The following is a 25,735-nucleotide window of genomic DNA, read 5'->3' as shown; positions in this document are numbered from 1 at the left end:
GGAGAATTTCCTTGCCATATGAATTTATCAGTTGGTACAGAATTTTATTTCCTTCTCCCACTGAGGCTTCATTGACTGTCATCTCTATTACTCAGGCATTTTTTTAAAGGAAAGTCAAACAGATAGAATTGGAGCAATCTATTTTCCAGCCCTTTGAGTTTCATTGAGGAGATAGGAGTAACTAGCCCAGTATAAGAATGTATGTTTTTCTTTTGAACTCATGGAATTGTTTTGTTTCTTTAGCAACATATCCCCCGTCCTCCTGTCTTTCAAGGAAAAAGTGTTACTCATCAATATTTCATTCGCAAGCATAAAGTCTCCAAAGTCAAGAAGATAACACGTCACTTAGTAGCTCATCCTGCTACTCCTGAAGCAATTACAAAGCCCTTGGATTACTCTGGTAAGACTAGAATTTATCTTGCCTCCAAATTCACACATTCTTCCTTGAAAACAAACTGCCCATCTCTCAAATAGCAAGGAATCTTCAGAAATCTCACTTGTGTTAGAGGCCAATGTAGAGATTCTCTTGGGGACAAGTGTAATGTTTAACAACTCCTTTTTTGTTACTAGGGCCAGCAGAGAAAAGTTCTGATGGCAAAGAACAGATCCTTCCTCACAACATTTTGGGATCTCTCTCTGAGTTTAAGAGAATAGCAATTGACCGAGGAAATACCGAGGTATGTTGGTAACAAGCTAGGTGGATGTAGGAAATCACTAGAGGCTTTTTGCCTTCATCCTAACTTCAGGGATTTTCAGGCCCAAATCACCCTGAAGTGGCATGTGTTTCAGCCTTACAGTCAAAGGTGTGCTAGAGCCAGCTGATGCTGGCTTCAGAGAAGACCAATTATTAAATTTTTATTGGCAAGTTATTATATGTCAAAACTACAAATTAGGGCTTGATTTATTGTTTTTTTCAGACTTTTTTTAATTAAAAGCCATTTTATTTTCCCAGTTGCACGGAATAATAATTTTCAACATACATTTTCCAAATCTTTAAGATCCAAACTGTCTCCCTCCCTCCCTCCTCTCCCCCTACTTAGAGATGGTAAGTAATTTGGTCTGGGCCATACATATATTTTCATTGATTGTTTTGACTGTAGAGACTTAAGAAAGTGGTGGAGAAAATGTGAACAATGCAGATTAAACTTAACTGTGTTGCGCATACATTTTTTCCCTCTGGAGAGTCCATTGTTAAACATCAGAACACCTCTGCTTACAGTGCTATATATCAGACAGTGACACCTCAGATAAGGGCAGCAGTAACCCTGTTCTGTGACATAGGAATAATCATTTCCTTCTGTCATCACCTCTTCCTATAGGAGTGTGGGAAGGGGGCAGGTATTTTTAATGGATTAATCTATAGGAAAATTCCTGCTGATCCCCAGGATGTCCCACCTTCAAGTACCTTCTCTCTACCCAGGAATGGGTGGTGGTGGGTACAAGCATGAGGACCCTTCCATCTCTGTCCTCCAGTTGGCAGAAATGATCCCGGACACTATCTGTATGGTCATTCCAATAGTAGAGAAACCAAAGAAACATCCCCCAAAAGAAAAGGTAAATCTCTGGCAACCACCTTCTCAGCATAAATCTCTGGAGAACTGGAAACGTAATATGACCCTGAGGCAAAAGCAACAAGAAGCTCTAAGTGGTAAGTTAATGGCCCTGAGCCTTGAGTCTGAACCTGTGTACTATTGTGATGACCTCCTACCCAGCTGTCTGGAAGTCAGCTGCCAGCTGTCAAAAGGGCCCTAACCTCCATCCTTGCTACCTTGGGTAAGTCACTCAACTTTTTTGAGTCTCAGCTTAATTATCTTCAAAAAGGGAATAATAACATTTATATCAACTACCTTTCAGGTGATTGTAGTGATCAAGTGAGAAATAGGTCTAAACCAAAAGTAAGATACAATTATACACGATTATTATTGTTTTTTTAATAAGCGATTATTATTGACAATGCTAATTGGGATAATGATTACCTGTCCTAATCCCTTGAGACTGGGATTGAATGGTTAAGTCTACTGTTGGGATCTGTGCAGGAATGCACTGGAGCCAGCTCAGGCCTCCTGATTATTAATTTCTCATGGTTTAATTTTCAAATTAGGACTTGATCTATTGCCTTACTGATCATCTGGACTTAAGAAAGTGACAGAGAAAGCATTACTAATGTAGATTAAATTTCAAAGGTGTTGTTTTTGGAAGGCTAGTTTTTAAACATTTACCAGCATACCTGAACCTTGTCTGTTTCACGAGTCTGATAAATGCACTCACTTGGCTGTGTAACATATTTGTAGTCATTTGTTCTTACTACTGTGGAAAGATAATATGGGGGGGGGAATAAAAGGCTTGGACAACTCAGGAAGAAGGGCTAACCTAACTTGGTCTGTCAATAGAACATCTGAAGAAGCCAGTGAGTGAGCTACTGATGAATTCAGCGGAGAATTATCGGCGAATCCAGGAAGAGCGCAATCTGATTGAACGCTCCCTTGCTGCTTTACTTGAAGGGAAGGTGAGAAGAGACAGACCCCTCTTTTCATTCCTAAATTCCACATTGTCAATTTTTGAGAGAAGGAATATAATTTGGACATTAAGGCAACTAATTTCATGTGGTAGGGAAAAAAAAGCCTGGCACCATTACAAACCTTTGGGGAGTACCCCAGGGACCTCATCTTAACAACAGGAATAATAAACATGTATTTAGCACATACTATGTGTGAGGTATTGCAATGGGTACTAGAGATAGAAAGATAAAACCCCAATAGTCTCTGCTTTCAATAAGCTTACAGTCTGCTGGGAAATACATTGTTTTCACAGATAAATAAGCACAAAATAGTTTTAGGGGAAAGAGAAGAGAGGAGAGAAATAAAAGGGGACAGAGAGAGAGAAAGGGAGAGGGGGGAGATAGAGGGGATGGGGAGAGACAGAAAGAGAGAAAAGGAGCTAAGAGATATTAGAGAGATAGATGGATAGGTAGTAGATGAGAGAGAAGAGAGGGAGAGAGAAAGAGAGGAAGGGAGAGAGAAGAGGGAGGAAGAGAAGAGAAAGTGAAAGAGAGAGAGAGAGAGAGAGAGAGAGAGAGAGAGAGAGAGAGAGAGAGAGAGAGAGAGAGAGAGAGAGAGAGAGAGAGAGAGAGAATTGTTAGCTAAGAGGATCAAGAAAGATTTCCCTGTAGATGATGGTCCCTGAGTTTGGGCTTGAAGGAAGCTAAGGATTCTAAGAGATAAAGGGAGTGCGTTCCAGCTTGCGTAAATACATTGATTGGTGAATTTAGGTAGCTCAGTAGATAGAAAGCAAGTCCTGGAGACTTTGAGTTCAAGTCTGACAGACATTTCCTAGTTGTGTCACCCTAGACAAGTCACTTAACCCCCATTGCCTAACCCTTACCCCTCTTAGTTTGGATTCTAAGATAGAAAGTAAGGGGTTTTTTGTTTTGTTGGTTTTTTAAAAAGAGTTCATTGTTAACTACAGAGAGAGCAGTCTTGGTGTGTGTTGAACCTAGATACCAGACTGGAAGGGCCTGAGAATGGAATAGGAGAAGAAGAAGAGCTGGTAACAATAGGAAGTGGCTTTTCTAGGGGTTTCACTCTCAAAGTGGGGAGAGATTTGAATGATAACCCAAAGAGTTGGCAGAGTTAAGTAAGACTTTTTTTATGGACAGAGGAGATCTGGGCATATTTGTCACCCACAAAGAAGAGGCAGGCAGGAAAGGAGAGACTGAAGCTTTGGGATGGTTGGGATAGAAGAAGTGGTAAAATTCTCTGAGGAAAGAGAATCAAAAATATGAGCAAATGGGTTATCCTTGTCAAGGAGAGCAAAGAAGGAGAACCTGGGGAATGATTTAGAGGCCATTCATTGGTATGACTGAACCTTGAATTGGTACTACACCTCTATTGTTCCTAGTTAAAATAAAAACTCCTCAGTCCTTTACAAACTGACTCCACATTAACTTTCTAGGCTTCCTCCTTATTCCCTTTCATGTATTCTACATTCCAGCCGAAACGGCCCATTGGCTGCCCTCTCCCGTGCCTTTGCACAGGCTGTCCTTCATGCACATTTCCTCTTTACCTCCACCTCTTACATTCTCTAGCTTTCTTAAAGGTTCTAATTAGATGTCATTATTTCATCTCCCCCTCCGCCTGCCAGTGCCCAATAACTGGTGCAATTCATTGGTTCCTATTACAGATAAAAGAGTATTTGCCTTAAACTGTGACTGCGGAAATATGGTTTCAAGACATTGTCTTGAATTAAATCAAATATAAAGTGGTCGCCAGGGAAAAATTCCCAAATATGAAATATACCCAAGTCAGCTGGGTTTTTATGGAGATTTTAATTAATACAAATAAGGAATTAATGAAAGAGAGAGAGAGAGAGTAAGAGGAAACAATGAGAAAAGGGCTAGGCCAGCCCAGGCCAGCCTAGGCCAGCCTAGGCCCAAGCCCCAAAAGAGAGATCAGTCAGTCTTTAATCCACTCACCACCAGATTTGTCCCAAGCAAGATTCTAGTGTCCAAAGAGACCCACCAGTTTAGTTCCTGAGCTCCACTTCAGCTTCCAAGGCTGAATTCCTCCTCAGAGGCCTTCTGATTCTCCTTTTAAAGAGAATTTTCTCCTATGTCACCTCCCCTAAGTTCTCACACCTACCAGTCACAGTAGACTTTTTCACAGGACTGACTATTCTTAATTCACACCTTCTTTAGTTCTCAACTTCTCTGGGTAGACTAAAACTTCTGAGTAAGTTCACACCTCTTTGCCCCTTGCAAGTTTGCAAGTTGCCTAACCTTCATAGGTACTTAGCACCTTTTGTATTAGATCTAAAACTAGACTTAGCTTAAGGGATTTTGCCTCACTATAAGTATGAGTTAAGTACTTTTCATTGTTCAGTAAAGAGTTTACAACTTTATCTTCCCCTAAAGTCTGCTTAAGTATGGGTGGAGTAGAGTTCTCATATTCCTGATCAAGTACCTTCATTGTTTAAATGGGGAATGGTCTTAACCAAATCTTATGAAGTAGGGTCTGAGAATTTTTAAGATTCATATATGGGAAGCCTTTGCTGAACCCCAGTGGTTCTTTACATCTTTATCTGTTTACATATTGTATTCCCCCTGTACAGTTTATATTCTTTGAGGAAGACCTGGACCTTTTCAGCTTGTCCTTGAATTCTAATCTTTCAGCATAGAACTGTGCACATAGCTGGATTTTTTTAATAGATGGTTTAAAAAATTATTAGGCCCAGTTTAAAAAGTCAGTGATAGGGGGCCATTTTGGGAATTCACTGACCCAAGGTATATTAGTGCAACTTTAGAGATATTCTCCATCCAAAAAAGCAAGATTTTTCCCCCTTTTCCTGAGGATGCCTCCAAACTACCATTTATAAATATTAGGTCAATAAACTTCTAACATGCAAAAGTGGAAAGAAACTAGCATTTTTTTAAGCAAACCCTTATCTTTTGTCTTAGAATCAATACCGTATATTGGTTCCAAGGCAAAAGGATGGTAAGCTCTGGGCAATGGAGGTTGTGACTTGCCCAGGGTTGTACAGGTAAAAAGTGTCCAATTCCAGATTTGAACCCAAGTCCTCCTGTCTCTAGGCCTAGCTCTCTCCACTGAGATACCTTGCTGCCCTGAAACTAGCATTTATTAAGTGCTTGCTGATCGTGTTATAGCTATCTCATTTTATGATGATGCAATTTTCTTATTAAAATTTAAGAGTTTAAAAATACATAATAGATGCTTAAATGCATGTTGGATTTGATAGGATTGATAGGTATTGGGGTGATAGAGCAATGCTATATAAGGTGGTCAAAGGGAATTTGAGGAGTGATGAAATCCCAAGTGACAGAGGACTTGGATATCATGACAGTTATCAGTTTCTGGATCCTGAAACCACAGAGTTGGTTGTAGCATTTCAAATGGTCTTTGAAGAAACCAGGAAGTGGAAGAGGTAGAGGGAAGAGAAAGGATAGCCTGCACAGAGGTGTGGCAGGGGATGGTCAATGGACTAGTTGTACTGGAATTTAGTGAGTCCCCAAAGGGTACTCTCCTAGATCCTGAGAATCCTGTGTCCTTCTGAAATAATAGATCTCTCTGGAAGGTGCCGCAAAAGTTAGAATTTCTTATCCCAGAGGAACAATGTGAGATGTTTCCCATGACATCACAAGAGGCTCTATTTCATCAGAAAGAGAGCTTATGCGCACCAAACCCAATGGCCTTGATTTTCTGGGCTCTCCATGTTGGTACTGTTATGATTTAGGAGGACTCCAGTTCTCTCTCTTACTTGCCAGGACAGCAAGGTTGTCTGTGAGTTCTGGACCCAGCCTGCATATATTGGAGATGAAATAACAGGGTTGGTGACCCAGTGGCAACGTGGCTTCCAAGAGTCTGTCACTCATGTAGGAAAGCCCCAGAGTGTTCAAATGGAGTCAGGTAAGGACAAGGGCTTAAAGGTAATTAGCACCCTGCAAATGTAGGGGGGAGGGTTTCTTTTTTTTAATATTTTCTTTTCCCAGTTACACATAATAACAATTTTCAACATACATATAAGATCCAAATTGTCTTTCTCCCTCTTTTTGGAGATGCTAAGCAATTTGATCTAGGTTATAAATGTATTAACATGTGAAACATACTTCCATATTGGTCACTGTTGTAAGAGAATACTCATATAAGGCAAAACCCACCAAATGAAAACACAGATAAACTAAAGTGAAAAATTGCATGCTTTGATCTGCATTCCAACTCCAACAGCTCTTTCTGTGGAGGTTGAGAGCATTCTTTGTCATAAGTCCCACAAGACTGTTCTGGATCGTTGTATTGCTAAAAGTAGTTAAGTCTATCACAGGTGATCATTCCATAATATTGCTGTTACTGAGTACAACATTCTCCTGGTTCTGTTTATTTCATTCTGCATCAGTTCATGGAGGTCTTTCCAGCTCTTTCTGAAACCATCCTGTTCATCATTTCTTATGCACAAAAGTATTCTGTCATCATCATATACCACCATTTGTTCAGCCATTCCCCAATTGATGAGCATCCCCTTAATTTCCAAGCAAATGTAGTTTTCTCAGAGATTCTTCAGGGATGCTAAGAATTCTTTAGCAAGGGAAGGCGGGTGAGAAGGAATCAGCTAATCTGCTTGGATTAAATGACCAAGGTCTGTTCTCCAGGATTGCCATCTTTGAGGGAGCCTTGGTACCGCTTCACGTGGGAGAAGAGTCTCTTTTTGATTGACCGACGAAAAGAACTTCGATGCATCCTTAAGGACTTAGACTTTAATCAACCGGTAATGCTTCTGGACCTTTTATGCCCCTCAATATGAAGTCCCTAGTAGAATGTTTATCATTTTAGAAAAGGTAACCTATTCTCCTTTCCTGTTCTCCTTGAATTAAGGACATTGATGGACTCGAAGTGGTTGGCAAAGGACATCCTTTCTCATCTGTCTCTGCACAGCATTTCCCAATACTTATAGAAGCTAAGGAAAGCACATCGAAAGATTCGACACCGTGAGTTGGGCTCAATGTTAGGGGAGGGTGAGTAATGTCCATTGTGAAACATCATCTCATGTACATTCCACTGAAGTAGTCCCTTCTGCATTTGTGATCATGGTTAGGGCCAGCCCACCCTATTAACTCTCTCTTAGTCTAGAACCTTTCAGGTTTCTCTCTCAGGCATCTTCCTCTATCACATTCTGCAAGATGATTTTCTTGAATATTCCTACACTAGTCTTGCTGAGTCATTGTTGAATTCCATTCTGCATACAATTCTATATTTGAGGACATGGAGGTTTTTGGAGTTTCCTCTGGCTTTTGAAGCTCTTCCTGACCTGGCCCCTTCTTGCCTTTCCAGTCTTCCTACATTTCACTCAATTCCATGTACTCTATGATCTAGTGATGCTGGCTTTTTTGCCGGACATTGCATCTCCTGCCTCAATAGCTTTTTCATTTGCCTAGAATGCTCTCCCTCCTCATCTCTGCCTCGTAGTGTCCCCAATTTTCTTCAAATCTCAGCTCTGATCCCATCTTCTTCAGTAGGCCTTTCCTGGTCCTCCCCCACTTCAAGCACCTCCCCTCTGAGATTACCTCTCATTTATACTGGATAGATCTTGTGTACATGTAGTTATTTGCCTGTTTTCTCCCATTAGAATGTGAGCTCCTTGAGGGCAGGGAATATGTTTTTACCTCTCTTAATCTCACAATAGCTAGCACTTATATAGGGCTTTAAGTTTTTAAAACTTTTTTTTAAACCTTTATAAACCTTTACAAATATTATTGCATTTTGTCATCATAACTCTGGGAGGTAGGTGCTATTATTAGCTCCATTTTCCAAAAGAGGAAATTAAAGCAGGCAAAAGTTAGGTGACATGCCCAGCATTATACTGCCAGGCAGGCAGTATCTGGAGGCTTGATTTGAATTCAGGTCTTCTTGACTCTAGTCCAGTGGCTTAACCACTACACCACCTGGCTATGACCAGTGTTTAGCATGGTACCTGGTACATAGCAAACACTCAGTAAATGCCTGTAAATATTGAGGATGCTATGTCTTGAGTACCTCTCAGTTTCAACTAATGTTATCCTGATCTGAATGTCCCTGGCTGTCTTCTCTCTGACGAAGAACATTAGCACCCTTAAGGACAATATGTCATTGGCTTATCTTCCAGAGATCCCTTAGCTGACTATCCTGATGTGGTCCCCATGCCTTTTCTTGGTCCTTCTTTGCTATTCTGTGGAAAACCAGCATGCTGGATCGATAGATCCCTACTGCCAGATGAGGTAAACCCCCTAATCACTCAGTGCTCCTTCCTTTAAAACAAAACTAAGGCTTTCACTGTTCAGGGAAGAGGAAGGTGATTTTGACAAAGTCCCAGGGAGATTACAATGGCCCATTTTATTTGGGTCTGTCCACATTTTTCAGTCTCCATCTGAAAATGGTAGCAGGACCAACCTAAATGAGAACTAAGTCAGAAGACTGGAAAGGACTCACAGATGCCCTGGTCTTTAGAATAATAGCTTTCGATCTGGAAGGGAACTTAGATGTTATCTAGTCAGATCCACTCATTTTCCAGGTGAGGAAATCAAGGAGCAGAGAGACCAAGTCATTTGTCCAAAGACCACCAGTAGGAGGTGACAGGAGGCCCCCTGACTTCAAGCCCAGTTCTTTTTCCACGGTGTCCCTCTCCATCCCTCTAAGCAATCACATGGGAAAACATGGGAAAAGATTTCATATCTTCCAGTAACTAAAGAACCCGCCCACATGGGAAGTTGTCATTAGCACTACTTTCAGGACTTCCAGAATGCAATATTCCCCTTGTCAATGACAACTCCTGGGGCAGCCACCAATAGGATTTCGCTTTCCCAACCCCCACTGCTCCATTGGAGAGCGGAGTCCACCATTGATGGAGCAGACCGGCTTTCCTCTCTGCTCTCCCACAGAGACAGAGCAGCATCGTTTGCCCCCTTCTCTCCCACAGAAACAAATTGGCATTGCTGTCCGTCTGACCTTCGAGACCATGGAAGGCGAGAGGACCTCTTCTGTCCTCACAGTTGTAAACAATGGTACTGCAGCTATTTGGTTTGCCTGGAGGAGGCTCCAAGAGGCCGACACCTTTGAAGAGTTCAAGGGGATCAAAGCACAGCGGTTTTACTTTAACACCAAGGAAGGTATATACGAGGAAGTGGCCTTAGGCTTCCTGGACCAGATGGGTGCTGACCTCAGCCGTATATCCCCAAAAGAAACCAAGGGATAATTATTGCCAGGCTTCCCTGAAACTGATAACTCGTTTTATATCCAAGCCTTGTTTGAGAGAGAGACTTGGTAGTCCAGAGGCCAAATGAAAGCTGACTTGGTGTAGGTGGAACTCCAGCTCTCCTTTAGGTTTGAATCTTGAAGTAAGATGCCCGGTCCCCACCACGCACACCTCCAAGAGGTAGAAAGGAGCATTAGAACCAGGGAAATAGCTTGTGGGGCTTGGCTAACTTGGATTTTTGGGAGACTTTGAGTCTTTGTTCTGTCCAGGTGTGATTCTCCCTGGGGAAACAAAGGAGTACACCTTCTTCTTCAAGTCTTTGAATGCCGGAATCTTCAGGGAGTGCTGGGAGTTTGGAACCCACCCAACACTGTTAGGGGGAGCTATGCTGCAGGTCACTCTACGGGGTGTTGCCCTGAGCCAAGACATTTTCATGGAGGACAGAAAGTTGTTGAAGGTAAGAGACCCGGGAGTTTGGCTGCGGCAGAGGCTGTATAGATTACCCAGCCTCCTGTCCTTTCAGGAGAGTTCCTCGTGATCCACCCCAGCTCGTAGAGGTGAGTCACTGATCTTCACCAACAAGACAATCCCTAGCAACCTCTGGATACACATGAGGAGCAGCAGGGCTCTGGCTCTTCTTAAGAAAGAGAGAAATAGAGAATCAGAGAACTCAGGCTGGAAGGGATCTCATTGGGTTTCAGCTCCCTCATTTTCCAGATCCTTCATCCCCACCCAGAACCTGTGTTCTTCATACTGCCAAACAAAGGACATTTTTGAGCCTCACCATGTAAAGCATCATAGCCCCTTAGAGTCTTTTTTTTAAACCTCAGCTTTCTATCTTAGTAAAAACTCTAAGGTAGAAGGGTGAAGGCTAGGCAAACACGGGTAAGCAGCTTGCCCAGGATCACATAACTAGGAAGTAGCTGAAGCTAGATTTGAACCTAGTTCCTCCTGGCATCAGGCCTGGTACTCTATCCACTGTGCCACCTAGCTGCCCACTAAAATCTTTTTTTTTAACTCTTACCTTCTTCCTTAGAATGAATACTGAATATCAATTTCAAGGCAGAAGAGGAGTGGTAAAGACTAGATAGTTAGGGTGAAGTGACCTACCCAGGGTCATACAGTCAGGAAGTGCCTGAGGCCAGATTTGATCCCAGGTCTTCCCAACTCTAAGCCTGGTACTCTATCCACTGTGCCACCTAGCTGCTCTGTGGCCCATTAGAATCTTGAGGAAGTTAATCAGAGTTTGAAAGAACTAAAAAAAATGAACAATGCTTACTCAAATTATGATGGAAGATATGATGCTCTTGCCATACTGGGTCTCCTGACATTTATGCTCTTGGGCACATTATTTCTAGCTGGGTGATGGAGAGGACTAAGGAAACTTTAGCAGTCTCTTCCCAAGTCTGTAGATTTTAATGAGCCTTCCTCTTCCACCTATTGGGATCTCCTAAAGAAAGTGCTGGCCGTGTGGATCAGTGGAATAGTGTTGAAATGGGGTAAACCTTAAAAGGTTTAAAAGGCATTTTGCGTATGTTAATCTCCTTTAATCTCTGTTTTGCCGCAGCTACTTGGGAAGGTCCAGTAGCCCCTGTCAGTGAGAAGCTTCAGGAGCATCTGGAGGGAAGGGACAGACGTAGCCACATAGGATTGGGGTTGTTGGGGATTTTACTTCCACCAAGCATCTTCCCTGAAGTGGCTTATGATAGATCTGGAGGACAGACAGGCAGAAGACTGAGTGCTGGTTCTTCTTCCTTCCTTTCTTCAGGAGAAACTCGCTACCCAAGAAGCTATCACCATTGTGCAGGAGTTGCTTGATGAGCTTCTGAAAGGGATCTGGTCCCCAGATCGAGCCATTTCCCCAGTGGATGCCTACCTTACTGAAGAAGATTTGTTCAACTATAGGAACCCTCAGGTATGGGGCATCCCCTGGAGCCAACCCCAGGGCCAGAGGTGCTGAGGATGCTGCGGGCATCCGGATTCACTGTGAATCAGTAGGAAGCTGTGGATGGGTTAGGCTCTGGTTCCTGGGCTCTGCCTTTCTTATGTGTGTGTGTGTGTGATTTTCTGTTTCTCTTATAGCTACATTATCAGCATCAAGTGGTCCGAGATCTACAAGAACTATGGAATGAGTATGTTGTATCGAGTGTCCCAGCCCCTCCTGAAGAGGAAGAAGCAGTACCCCAAACCTCACCAGTAGAAGAAGAACAGAAGATTCCTGGTTCTGAATGGACCACTCCTCCGGTAGAGAAGGCCAAGGGAACTGCGGGGCCAACTCCTGAAAGCCAACTCCAGAAGCCCTCAAAGGCCTTCTCTAAACCATCTACATCTGCTCTCTTCCACCAGAGGAGTGACGTACTCAAGGGGACCGAAGTCCAGGATGGTGTAGAAGAAGGAGGCCCAGAAAAGCCAGAGACAGTTTCAAAGCCATCATCATGGAATCTCTGTGTGGATGATTTAAAAAAGGTATTGGCCTTGGGGCAGCCAGGTGGCTCAGTGGATAGAGCACCAGGCCTGGAGATGGGAGGCCCTGGGTTCAAATCTGTCCTTAGACACTTCCTGGCTGTGTGATCCTGGGCAAAAACACTTAACCCGAATTGCCTGGTCCTCACTGCTCCTTGGAACTGATACTTAGTAAGGATTCCAAGACAAAAGGTAAGAGTTTTGTAAAAGAAGGTATTGGCCTAGTAACGGACAGGATGGGCACCAAAGCAGCTCAGCCACAGTGTCAGTGCGGTGCTTTTACCCAGGGTAAGAGCTTTCCCAAATAGTCCCCAAGTGCCATGCATGGGTGGAAGGACCCTGTCCCTGCTGGTGTGAATGCCCCTGGGGAGGCAGGTCCTCCAGCTGTCCCCTTCACAGGTTGGGTGTCAGGGCAGCCCCAGGGTGAAGGGACAGACATCATATAATGTCTGAGAAGTAGATGATCTCCCTCATTTTACCAAGCAGGAACTAGACTCCAGAGAGGGGGAATGATGACCAAGCACCCAGTAAATGGCAGATCCTGGGCCGGGAATTTGACTCTCCTGACTCACAGACTAGGGCCCTCCAGGAACCATTAACTCAGTTTTCCAAACTTCCTGTATTTCTGAGGACAGATTCATGAATGAGGCTTCAGAGCTGTCACCAGGGACATTCATGTCTTCAGCTTCCTGGTAGTGAAGGGATGCTTAAAAGGCAGGATTGAATCATTCTCCCCAGAATGCTTCTATCTCTCCCTGGGGTCCAGATGAGACCAACCACTCAGGGGCCATCTCCTTCCTTCATGTGGAACTGCCAACATTTACCATGTTCGGTGCCTTTATGAGCCTTGAAAGAATAATTTGGGGCAGCAAGGTGTCACAGTAGATAGAGTGCTGGCCCTGAGGTCAGTAATACCTGAGTTCAGATCTGGCCTCAGATACTTACCGCATTTACTAGCAGTGTGACCCTGGGCAAGTCACTTCACGTCATGTGCCTCAGCTTCCTCGTCGGTAAACATGAGCTGGAGAAGGAAATGGCAAACCACTCCAGTGTCTTTGCCAAGAAAAACCCAAATGGGGTCACAAAGAGTAGAACACAAATGAAAAAATGACCAAAAAAGAACAAAATGTACACTGGAAGCCTCCAGGACTCAGGTAAAATTAATATCCTTTTGCATCTATTAGGCAGTGATGGACCTCCCCAAAGAAGAAAAGCGAGAAGAGGCTCTTAGCAGGCTCAACAAGGGAGCCCGGGAGCTGTGCTTGGCATCGAGGCCACTTCAGTCGGACCTCTTGTACCAGACGTGGTATGTTTCCCTGCCTTAGTGCACCCCACTGTTAAATTTAAAATTATATCTCTAACAATAAAAATATTGTATTTTATGAGGTTTATTAAGGATTATTAGAAGTCAAGGATACAAAATAAAAACCACGTGCCCATGGCTGGTTAGCCCATTCAAAATCCCCCCGATTAGCTTACCACTATACTTGCTACATCATGGCACTGGAAGAGAAGAGAGTGTGGGAGGTGTTACTGCCAAATACAAATTGTGATCTCACCAGTGTGGGGACTCAGGTGAGATTATAGGAAATTCTGGGAAATACCAAGGACTTCTGGGGATTGAAGTCTAGGGTTCAAAATCTCCATTTTTGTATTCCCCCTGAGGCCCGAGGAAGACTAGTCTCTCCAGTGGGTCTTGTAAACATACCAGCTAGGAAATTACAATAATTTAAGGATAAGAGGAAAAGAGAACAAAACCAATAGTTGCCAGGCACATTGACAAAAAGCCAGTTAGGGGGCAGTCCCCTTTGGCATAAGAGTATACAAAGAAAACAAATTTCATTCAAACCCCACACAGTTCAAATCACCACATCCCAAAGTTCATTCAGGATCTTCTGGTGCAGCATGTTGTCTGTGGAGGCATCTTCATGGTGTCTTCTCCAAACAGTTCACTTTCTGGATTTGGAGAGGTAGCATCTTTCTTAACCTAAAATTTCTCTCTCAAAGGGAATTTAAACTTTGCAATTTAAAATAATCATATGTACAATAATTATACATTCCACCCTGAAGAGGGTGATTGAAAAACACAGGAATCATTTAGGGATGCATGGCTGAGTTATGAGGTATATGAATAAATTGGCAAGAGAAATCAAAAAACATCCAAAAAATCCAAAATAAAAAAAGATAATTTCTGGATGAAATATAGACTATCAAAGTCTTATGTGTAAAAAATTCTAAGTAAAGGAAAAATAAATCTCTAACAGGTCCTTGAATCAAGGCCCAATTAAAATGATTTAAGCAATGATGCATTTACCCAATCAGTAGCCAGGACTATCAGTTCTTTCTACAGAGATCAGATGACATTTTTCATAAAGTGTCCTTTCAGATTGTCTTGAATCATTGTATTGCTTAGAATATAGCTGTTATTCACAGTTGTTCATCTTACAATATTGCTGTTACTGTGTACAACGTTCTCCTGGTTCTGCTCATTTCACTCTGTATCAGGTCATGTAAGTCTTTCTGTTTTTTTCTGAAAGCATCTGCTAAGAATATTTTTTAAAAGATTTCATTCATTCATTGACACCTCTCCCACCCAGCCCCAGAGGTGGAGTGGGGTGTGGGGAATATGCCTAGTAGTATCTCATTTGTCTTTACACACACAAAAAAATCTCCTTTCCTTTCTTCCATATTATAGAAAACTCTCCCTCCCTAGTTCCAGAGCAGCATTCTAGCCCCGCTAGCTTATCTCAGCTATGGCTCCAAACTATTTGTCTTCTGTCACTGGTTGCCATACTTCCTTCTTTTGCCCTGCTGATCTCTGATCAGTGGTTACATTAGGGCAAAATTAAAGTAGCGTTTCATAAGACTGGGTGAATAGTTTCATTACTTGTTCCATTGGAAAGTTACATTTCTTTTTTTTTACTTAAATTTTTTTTTCAATTATGTGTAGAAATAATTTGCAATTCAGATTCTCTCCCTCTTCTCCCCCCATTCTGATCAGTCAGTATACCAGTGCTTCCATGCAGGACATATTGCCATATTTTCCATGCCATAAGAGAAGACATATATCTCAATTACAATAAATAATTCATGAAGGAAATAAAGTGAAAGATAGTGATCTTTGATCTATAATCATTCCAATAGTTTTGCCTTTGACTGTGGATAGCATTTTTTAAAAATCATCTCTTGAGGTTATCTTGGAACCTCATTTTGCTAATAATGGTCCTTCACATTGGTCATCGTATAATACTTCTGTTACTTTTACATTGTTCTCTTGGTTCTTCTCACTTCGCTTTGCATCAGGTCATATAAGTCATTCCAGGTTTTTCTGAGCTCATCATGTTTATCATTTCTTATGGTGCAATAGTATTTCATTACAACCATATAGCACAACTTGTTCAGGAATTCCCCAATGGATAGATATCCTCAGTTTCCAATTTTTTGCCACTACAAAAAGAACTACTAAGAATATTTTTGTATAAGTCAGTACTTTTCCCGTATTTCTGATCTCTTTGGGATCCAGCTCTATAGTGACATTGTTTGATCAAAGGGTATGCATAGTTTTATGGCTCTTTGGGTATGGTTCCATATTGTTCTCCAGAATGATTATGTCAGTTCCCAACTGTGTATTAGTATCCAACTTTTTCCACATCCCCTCCAACATTTATCACTTTCCATTTTGGACATATTAGCCAATCTAATAGGTGTGAGATGGTGGTGGTACCACAGAATTGTTTTAATTTGCATTTCTCTAATCAATAGCAATTTGGAGCATTTTTTCATATGACTATGGTTATTTTTAATTTCTTCATCAGAGAACTGCCTGATCATATCCTTTGACCATTTATCAGTTGGGGAACACTTTGAGTTCTTATAAATTTGACTCAGTTCTCTATATATTTAAGAAATTAGGACTTTTGTCAGAGACACGTATAAGTTTTTTCCCCAATTTGTTGTTTCCCATCTGATCTTGGCCTGTATTGGCTTTGTTTGTACAAAACCTTTTTAATTTAATGTAATGAAAATTATCCATTTCATTTTTCATTATGTTCTCTATGTCTTGTTTGGTCATAAATTCTTCCCTTACCCATAAGTCTGATAGGTACATCTTTCAGGGTTTCCTTCATTTGTTTAAGGATCACCCTTTATTTTTAGATCAAGTATCTGTTTTGACTTTATCTTGGTGTATATTATTCTATGCCTAGTTTCTACCATATTGTTTTCCAGTTTCCCTTAGCATTTTTGTCAAATTGTGAGTTCTTCCCCCAATAGCTTGGATCTTTGGGTTTATCAACACTTTATCAATATTGTCATTAAATACTATGTGTTGATTTGCTCATCTACTCCATTGATTGGCTACTCTATTTCTTAGCTGCTGCCAGATTGTTTTGACAATTACCATTTTATAGGACAGTTTGAGATCTGGTAGAGCTAGGTCTCCTTCCTTCATATTTTTTTACATTAATTCCCTTGATATTCTTGGCCTTTTGTTCTTCCAGATTAATTTTATTTTTTTTTCTAGTTCTAGGAAGATAGGTTTTGGGTAGTTTGATTGATATGGTGCTGAATAGGTATATTAATTTAGGTAGGATTGTCATTTTTATTATATTGGCTTGGCCTGTCCAGAAGCAATTAATATTTTTCCAAATGGTTAGGTTTGACTTTATTTGTGTGAAAAGTATTTTGTAATTGTATTTATGTACTTGGTTGGTTTATTTTGGTAAATATACCCATACAGTTATTTTAAATGGAATTTCCTTTTTTTTCTGTCTCTTGCTATTGAACTTTATTGGTGGTAAAATAGAAATGTTAATGATTTGTGTGGCTTTATTTTGTATTCTGTAACTTTGCTGAGGTTGTAAATTGTTTATATTAGTTTTTTGGTTGATTCTCCAGTTCTCTAGGAATACCATCATATCATCCACAAAGAATGATAGTTTTGTTTCTTCGTTGCCTATTCTAATGCCTTCAATTTCTTTTTCTGAGCTCATTGCTTTAGCTAGCCTTCTAGTACAATATTAAATAATAGTAGTGGTAATGGGCATCTTGTTTCATCCCTGAACTTCCTGGGAAGGATTCTAGTTTATCCTCATTACAAATAATGCTTCCTCATTATTTTTTTAAAAACCCTTACCTTCCTTCTTAGAATAAATACCGTGTATTGGTTCTAAGGCAGAAGAGTGGTAAGGTCTAGGCAATGGGGGTTAAGTGACTTGTCCAGAGTCCACAGTTAGGAAATATCTGAGACCAGATTTGAACCCAGGACCTCCCATCTCTGGGCCTGGCTCTCAATCCACTGAACCACCTAGCTGCTCCCTAGAGCATTTTTTAAAATACACAAAGTATTTGCTTTAATTAAAAAGTTAGTAATTTGTTGGATTTTTTTTTCTTTCTGAGCAACAGCTAGGATAGTAAATACATAGCAAAGACATTAAATGAAATAATAGTGTTAGATAAAAATAATAAAGACCATATGTAAGGCCAGCTAGGTGGCTTAGTGGAGAAAGAGCCAGACCTGGAGACAGGAGGTCCTCGGTTCAAACTTGACACCAGAGACTTCCCAGTCGTGTAACCCTGGACAAGCCACTCAACCCCAGTTGTCCAACCCCCACCACTCTTCTGTCCCAGAACCAATATTCAGTACCAATTCTAAGACAGAAGGTAAGGTTTGCTTGTTTTTTAAAAAACATATATATATATATATGCACATATATATATATGTATGTATAACCTATATCAAATGATGATTTGCCTTCTCAATGAAGGAGAAGGGAGGAAAGAAGGAAGAGAATTTTGAACTCAAAATATGAACAACTGAATTTAAGAATTATTTGTTCATGCAATTAGGGAAAAAATCTTTTTTTAAACCCTTACCTTCCATCTTGGAATCAATACTGTGTATTGGGTTCCAAGACAGAAGAGCATTAATGCTCTTAAGGGCTAGGCATGGGGGCCAAGTGACTTGCCCAGGGTCACATAGCAAGGAAGTATCTGAGGGCAAATCCAAACCCAGGACCTCCCGTCTTCAGTCCTGGCATTTTTCTTAATGGAATTATTGTTTCTGATTTGTTCTTTGTCCCATTTATTCTTCACTATAAGATTTTTTAGTTTCCAATTAATTTCTAGTATTTATGTCTATTGCCCTTTGTTAAATGTAATTTTTGTTGCATTATAATTTGAAATGGATGAATTTAATATTTCTGCCTTTTTACATTTGCTTTTTTAAGTTTTTATGCCCTATTATATGATCAGTTTTTGTGAAGGTGTCATGTACTGCTGAGAAAAAGATATATTTCTTTCTATTCTCATTGGTTTTCTCTAGAGTTCTATCATATCTACTTTTCTAAAGTTCTATTTACCTCTTTAACTTCTTTCTTATTATTTTTAAGCTGGATTTATCTACTTCTGAGAGGGAAACATTGAAGTTCCTCACTAGTAAAATTTTACCATCTATTTCTTCTTGTTACTAATTTAACTTCTCCTTTGGGAATTTGGATCCTATACCTTTTGGTGGTTTAGTATTGATATTATTTCATTGTCTATGGTGCCTTTTATCAAAATGTAATTTCCTTCTTTATCTCTTTTAATTCAATCAGTTTTAACTTTTGGTTTGTCTAAGCTCATGATTGCTACTCCTGCATTTTTTACTTTAGCTGAAGCATAATAGGTTCTGCTCCAGCCTCTTTTTACTCTCTGTGTGTCTCCCTGCTTTAAATGTGTTTCTTGTAGACAGCATATTGTGGAATTTTTGTTTTTCATTCACTTTGTTATCCTTTTCTGTTTTATGGGCAAAGTCATCCCATTTACATTCATAGTTATGACTACTAATTGTTTCCCTCCATCTTATTTTCCTCCTCTTTACATTTCCCTCACTCTCCTTTCAATTTTTCCCTGTTCACAATTGCTTTTATTCCAATCACCCTCTCCTTCAGTTTGCCCTCCTTTTTGTCCATTCCCTGCCCCTCTTCAGTTAGTCTTCTTTCCCTCTTACTTCCTTCTAGGCTAAGGTAAATTTCTATAGCTGCCTGAGTGTGGATTTCATTCCCTCTTTGAGCTAATTACAATGAGAGTAAAGTTCCTGCCCCCCCCCATCTTCTAGAACCTCCACTATATTGATTCTTAGGTATCTCTTCATATGAGAGAATTCACCCTCTTTTTATCTTTCCTTTTTAATTCTTACTATGTGTTCCTCTTTCTTGAGCCTTGGGTTTTTTTTTTGGGGGGGGGGAGGGTGTCTATCACCCATGCTATTCTACTTACTTCTTTCTATGTATATTTCTTCCTATCATAATAGTGATAAGGTTCTTAACTGTCTTAAATACTTTAAGTATCTTCAATACTTTAAGTGTCTTTAAATATCTCCAGTATCATTGATATCCTAAGGATCTTAATAATCACCTTTACCAACTGTGAATGTACTCAATTCAACTTTATGGAAACCCTTAAGTTTTCACTTTTCTGTTTGCCCTTTTATGCTTCTCTTGAATGTTGAATTTGGTCATTGAATTTTCTTTTCAGCTCTGTTTTTGTTGTTGTTGTTTAAGAATGCCTAGAAGTCTCCTATATCATTTAACATCACTTTTTTCCCCTTGGAGGATTATGCTCAGTTTTGTTAGGTATGTGATTTTTGCTGTAGGCCTAGATCCTTTGCCTGTCAGAATTTCATATTCTTGTATACATCTTGTACCATCCTGACTTTGTCTCCACAATATTTGAAGTTTCCTTCTGGCTGCTTATGGTACCATTTCCTTGTTCTTGGCATTTTTGAATTTTGCTGTGATAGTCCTGGAATGTTTTATTTTAGGATCTCTTACCAGATGTGATTAGTACATTCTTTCAATTTCTATTTTCCTCTCTTATTTGAATTTATGAGGGTAGTTTTCCCTGATGACTTCTTGTAGTATGGTATCCAGGCCCCCCTTTTTTAGCATGGCATATAGTATTCAGGTGTTCTGTGATTCTTAGATTGTCTTTCCTTAATTTATTTTCCAGGTCAGTTGTTTTTCCAGTGAGATATTTCAGATTGTCTTCTATTTTTTCATTCTTTTGATATTGTCTTATTGTTTCCTAATGCCTTATGGACTCATCAGCTTTCATCTGACTCATTCTAGTCTTTAGGAAGTTGTTTTCTTTAATGGGTGTTTGCAGCCCATTTTAACTTTTAGGAAATTGTTTTCTTTAGGGTTTTATTTTTGTGTGTGGGGATGGGACTTCCATTTCCATTCAGCCTATTCTAGTTTCTAAATTGTTGACTCTTTCTATCATTGGTTATATTATTAGATTTTTTTAAATTTTTATTAATTATTTTTTTAATTTATTTTTAATTATTAATTATTTTTTAACTTTTTTTCAAATTCTTCCAAGAGTTCTTTTGGTATCTGACATCATTTCTCACTCTCCTCTAAGGCTTCACATGTTTCTTTTCTGCAATTGTTGTCCTCTTCTGAGTTTATATTCTGATCATCCCTTTTACTAAAATAACTTTCTAAAGTTATATTTTTTCCTTTGTCTTTTGCTTATTTTTCAAGTTGTTATTCTCCTCTCTCTCCCATTAATTTATTTATCTATTGAGGTTCTGCTCTGCTCCTGGGGTGGAAGGAGTACTGTTCCAGGTTTTTAGAATAACCATCTCTGGTGCTTGGAGTAAGCCTCGCCACCTTGGGTCTCTTGGTGGGCACTTCAGGAAGGTGTCCCAGCTGGCATCTTGTGTGGAGAGTTGCAGCTGTTTTGTCCAGCTGGATTACTACCCCTGGTGGCAGTTTCTCTGTTGTCTCCTGGGGGCGGGGGGGGGGGGGGGGGGGGGGGGGCTGTTTTGTTGCCTCAGGCCATGTGGAACAGGCCTAGAATTGGGTAGAACTGACATTGAGCTGTTACCTCACTCTGCTGTTTCATTGCCTTAGGTCACATGGAAGCACTTTGAGCCAGTCTAGGTTCTGTCATTTCCTCACCTCCCTGTCTCCCCATGCTGCACTCACTGGACTACTCTCCCTTCTCACCCCAGTGATATGTGTCCCTCCTGCTTTCCCTTTTTGGGGGGATCCTTTGTTTTCTTTTTTTGTGTTTGGAAGTTTTATGAGTTGAGTGTTCCTTATTTTCTCCATCTTCACTCCCAGCATGTTGCTACATTTCTTTCTTTTCCCCCCACATTTATTTCAAAGCTGACTGCAAGTTAAGCTTTTTAAATGGACATCATAGCTTTACTGGGGAATAGGACCAAAACCAGATGGTAAAGTTTCCTACCAGAAGAAATTATTCATTGAAACAACTTTTTTTTAATGAATATGCTTCACCCCAAATTCTTGGATTCACCAAAGCAGCCAAAGTCTTTCTCCTTCTTCCTCAAACATTCCCTTCTCAGGTAAGTTTGGGGGAATGAGAACTAAGTCTACCCAACCAAGATAATCTTTTGGGAGGGTGGAGTCCTGAGAAAACAGGTATCTAGGTGGCATAGTAGGTAGAGCAGCCCATCTGGAGTCGGATAGACCTGAATTCAAATGTGGTCACAGAAACTTAATAGCTGTGTAACCCTAATCCTGTTTGCCTCAGTTCCCTCATCTGTAAAATTAGTTGGAGAAGGAAATGAAAAACCAATCTAAAAATTTTGCTAAGAAACTCCCAAATGGGATCATGAAGAGTCAGACATGACTGAAATGACTGAACGATAGAACTGAGACAATGACCCTCCAAATTCTCCTGAGAGAACATATGTCTGATCCTTACATTTGCAGCCAGAGGTAGCACAGAACCTCTGGGCGTTATAGGAACTTCTTTACAGGCACATTTTCTGAAGATGCTGGGTGGCAAGGGTTTAACCAAGCTACACCTGTCCTCAAGATTCTGCCCCTTTGGCTGTAAGATTGCCACACAAAACGGAAGTCAGTTGCACAGTGAGGTTGTGGATGGAGTAGGATGTCTAACAGCCTTACCGTGTGGGTGATGGGAGCCAGCATCTTTGAACTGGTTATCCTGTTAGCTCCAACAAGTAGGACCTGACCGCTGCTAAGAAGGTACTACCTTCAGCCCCACACTCTGGTGTGGGGAAAGCTACTCCTCTAAGGTCTCAACTCCTAAGATGAATTTATTTGTTCCCTAGTTTCCAGCTGTGGCGGGACGTAATTGATGGTCTGGTGAACCAAGCTCTATCACTGAAGGTTCTGATGGGCCTACCTGAGAAGGATTCTGTTTATTCAGATACTTCAGATGGACAAGGTAAAGCACGATTAGCCTCATATCTCCACTGTTTCATATAGGAACAGAAGGATGTGCTGGCCCCCAAGATTTTTGTACCCTTTGCAGTTGAATCCCAATTAGGGCAAGAACAATTCATCTTCTCCTATCTGCCTCCTGGGGGCTACTGGCATTATCCCACTAGGAGGAAACCTCAAAGCTCATCTAGTTTGACTTCCTCATTTTATAGAGAACAGAGGAGAATTAAATTAATTAAACACCAATTAGTTAGTGCCAATGGCTTTCCCATCTACTTTGTTGATTGTTGTTGTTCAGTCATTTCAGACTCTTCTGACCCCATTTGGGACTTTCTTGTCAAAGATATTTGGAATGATTTGCCATTTCCTTCTCCAGCTCATTTTACAGATGAGGAAACCAAGGCAAATAGTGACTTGCCCAGGGTCGCACTGCTTAAGTATGTGTCTCAGGCTAGATTTAAACTTGGAAAGAGAGGAGTCTTCTTGACTCCAGGCCTGGCACTCTTTCTGCTATGCGGTCTAGTTATCTTGTTAGAGCACAGGCCAAAAAGGATGACCCCAAGTGGGATGGAGGGCAAGAAAGGAGATATCTCAGTCAAGTTCAAATCCCTAGATTAATTCATGCTATGAGAATCTTCCCTGCTGGATAAATGTAGGCTGTGGAGGTCCACCAAGGTTCTCTGTTGTTTTAAGAATGGCTCCTGTGACTCAACTAGGTAGGAGAGGGAGGAGGGATAGATTCAGAAAAAAAATGTACAAACAAGTTTTCAGTAGACATTTAAAAAAAAGAATCCTCATTTGGAATGGACTTATGGTATTTTCAGATCGGTGCTATAGATATATCTTTTATCCAGCTTCTTAAAAGCAGAAATCATTTGCCCATAAGCTGGAAACACCATTCAGCTTTAGAGCCAGTGACCCTTGGGGAATTGATTGTGTGGAAGAGTAGAAGGGTGTCACAAGAATATTTTCTTTCTAGTAGAAGGAAAAGCATCTGGGAGAGTTGCAAGAGAGGACCGAAAACCTGTGGTCCAGGAAAAGAAGCCACCTGTTGTGAAAGAAAAAGAGGAGAAGAAAGGGGGTATAAAGTCACCAGGAAAAGAGGTAGGTTGTAGAACTTCCCAGAGCCCTTGGGCTAGGGAAGCAGACTCACTGGGGAAGCTGGCAGCCAGCTGTGTCTCTCACAGTGGGTCTCTCTCCATCATCATCACAATTCTCTGAGATGCTCCTAGGGATGAGCCCTTTTTATTTTTATTTGTATTCTTAACAAAACTGGCTGCTTTTTCCCAGGATCGTACCAACAGCAAGAAGTACAAAGGAAAGGACGAGAGGAGATTACAGAAATCTCCAAGCAAGGAGTGGAAAGAGAGATCGTCTTCGGATGAGCTCCCTCCTGATCAGGAACCTTTCGCCTCTGAATCTATGGTGGACCCACGAGTCCAAGAGAAATACAGTCAGAGGCTTTACATTGAGGTGAGACAGGCAGAAACAGGTGGGACCCTCTTTCACTGCCTCTGCTGGCAGAGGACTGGCAGGACCTTCTTTCCCTGGCCTCTGTTGGCAGAGGACTGGCAGGACCTTCTTTCCCTGGCCTCTGTTGGCAGAGGACTGGCAGGACCTTCTTTCCCTGGCCTCTGTTGGCAGAGGACTGGGAGGACCTTCTTTCCCTGGCCTCTGTTGGCAGAGGACTGGGAGGACCTTCTTTCCCTGGCCTCTGCTGGCAGAGGACTGGCAGGACCCTCTTTCACTGCCTCTGCTGGCAGAGGACTGGCAGGACCTTCTTTCCCTGGCCTCTGTTGGCAGAGGACGGGCAGGACCTTCTTTTTCTGGCCTCTGCTGGCAGAGGACGGGCAGGACCTTCTTTCCCTGGCCTCTGCTGGCAGAGGACGGGCAGGACCTTCTTTCCCTGGCCTCTGCTGGCAGAGGATGGGCAGGACCTTCTTTCCCTGGCCTCTGCTGGCAGAGGATGGGCAGGACCTTCTTTCCCTGGCCTCTGCTGGCAGAGGATGGGCAGGACCTTCTTTCCCTGGCCTCTGTTGGCACAGGCAAACAAGACTTCTTCTTTCCCTGACCTTCTCTGGCACAGACAGGCAGTACTTCCTCTCTCTGGCCTCTGCTAGCACAGCCAGGACCTCTTCCTGGCCTGTGTTGCCACAGGCAAGCAAGACCTCCTCTTTCTCTGGCCTCCTCTGGCACAGACAGGCAGGACCTCCTCTCCCTGGCAGCCTCTTTGCACCACCTCCTTCTCCTGTGTCTTCTTTTTCTGTTGCCCTTTGGAGGGTCTCCTTTCTTGTAATGATTCCACTTCTTGGGAGAGCACCATCATAAAGTTGACTGAATTTCTGTAGAAAGGAGGGAGGGTTTTTTAAGCCTAGAGTGAGACTTTTTTCAAAAGATTTTCTTTTCCCTACACTAGAACTGTTTTTCTAGCTGGAAAATCAGGGATTGAGCTGGGACCTCTCCTGCTCTCTGGCTTCTCCATGTCAGTTAGAGGTGGTCTTCTTTGGAGGTAGACAAGATTCTGCTAGACTCAGCAGGCCTTTTATAAAGTATCTATTGGGGGTAGCTGGGTGGCTTAGTGAATAGGTCTAGAGACAGGAGGTCCTGGGTTCAAACTTGACCTCAGATATGTCCTAGCTCTGGACAAGTCACTTGGCCCCCATTGCCTAGCCCTCATCACTCTTCTGCCTTGGAACCAATACATAGTAGTGATTCTAAGGCAGAAGGTAAGGGTTTAAGAAAAAAAGTTATATACATAAAGGTCTGTGCCAGTCTCTAGGGATAAAAATGTCAAACACAAACCACCTCTGCCATCAAAAAGCTTGTATTCTGTTGGGAAGAAGTACAGGAAGGGAGCACACAGATATAGAAAATGAGATACAAAAAGATGTAAAAAAGCCATTTCTGAGATAAGGAGGAAGGGAGCAGGTCTCCTATGAAGGACGATTTGTTAAAAATAGAAGGAGAGAAGTGACTTGTCCAGGATAAGATATGGATAAGAGCACCAGACCTGAAGATGGGAGGTCCTGAGTTCAAATTTGACTTCCTAGCTGGGTGACCCTGGGCAAGTCACTTGACCCCCATTGCCTAGCCCTTACTGTTCTTCCACCTTGGAACCAATACTTTGTATTCAATCTAAGACAATTTAATCTATTTTAAAAATAGAAAGGGGGTTCCAGAGGGCACAATGAATAGAGTAGAGTGTGATGGAGACCTGGGAGGGATGGGGCTGGCACAGGGGAGTCTAAGTGAGCTAGGGAATGGTGGTTAGGGAAGGGAGCCTGCCTCAGGATCGGAGGGATTCTGAGGGATGTCTGTGAGATCCTGGTCCTACT

At 41.6% G+C, this 25,735-nt stretch overlaps 1 protein-coding gene across 8 annotated transcripts in view; it reads left to right on the top strand.

Moving 5' to 3' along the window:
* The window catches only part of MYCBPAP (MYCBP associated protein), a 46,693-nt gene that overhangs the window by 16,035 nt on the left and 4,923 nt on the right, over window positions 1–25,735 (top strand). For 2 of the 8 annotated variants that reach the window (XM_007505755.3, XM_056816654.1), the window contains exons 3-19: window positions 244–400; window positions 571–677; window positions 1,474–1,648; window positions 2,391–2,506; window positions 6,278–6,419; window positions 7,157–7,272; window positions 7,380–7,492; window positions 8,647–8,758; window positions 9,457–9,646; window positions 10,002–10,189; window positions 11,501–11,647; window positions 11,815–11,976; window positions 12,079–12,198; window positions 13,380–13,501; window positions 22,289–22,404; window positions 23,383–23,504; window positions 23,691–23,873. In XM_007505755.3, coding sequence (XP_007505817.1) covers window positions 244–400; window positions 571–677; window positions 1,474–1,648; window positions 2,391–2,506; window positions 6,278–6,419; window positions 7,157–7,272; window positions 7,380–7,492; window positions 8,647–8,758; window positions 9,457–9,646; window positions 10,002–10,189; window positions 11,501–11,647; window positions 11,815–11,976; window positions 12,079–12,198; window positions 13,380–13,501; window positions 22,289–22,404; window positions 23,383–23,504; window positions 23,691–23,873 — 2,388 coding nt within the window. Of the gene's footprint in view, window positions 1–243; window positions 401–570; window positions 678–1,473; window positions 1,649–2,390; window positions 2,507–6,277; window positions 6,420–7,156; window positions 7,273–7,379; window positions 7,493–8,646; window positions 8,759–9,456; window positions 9,647–10,001; window positions 10,190–11,500; window positions 11,648–11,814; window positions 11,977–12,078; window positions 12,199–13,379; window positions 13,502–22,288; window positions 22,405–23,379; window positions 23,505–23,690 lie in introns of those variants that run through there. The other 6 variants (XM_007505754.3, XM_007505756.3, XM_056816650.1 and 3 more) reach the window with 4 other exon arrangements.

The sequence above is a fragment of the Monodelphis domestica genome, chromosome 2 (genome assembly GCF_027887165.1).
Source record: "Monodelphis domestica isolate mMonDom1 chromosome 2, mMonDom1.pri, whole genome shotgun sequence".
Lineage (NCBI taxonomy): Eukaryota > Metazoa > Chordata > Mammalia > Didelphimorphia > Didelphidae > Monodelphis > Monodelphis domestica.
Note: the sequence above shows the minus strand (reverse complement) of the source record. Positions and strands in the feature narration are given on the sequence as shown.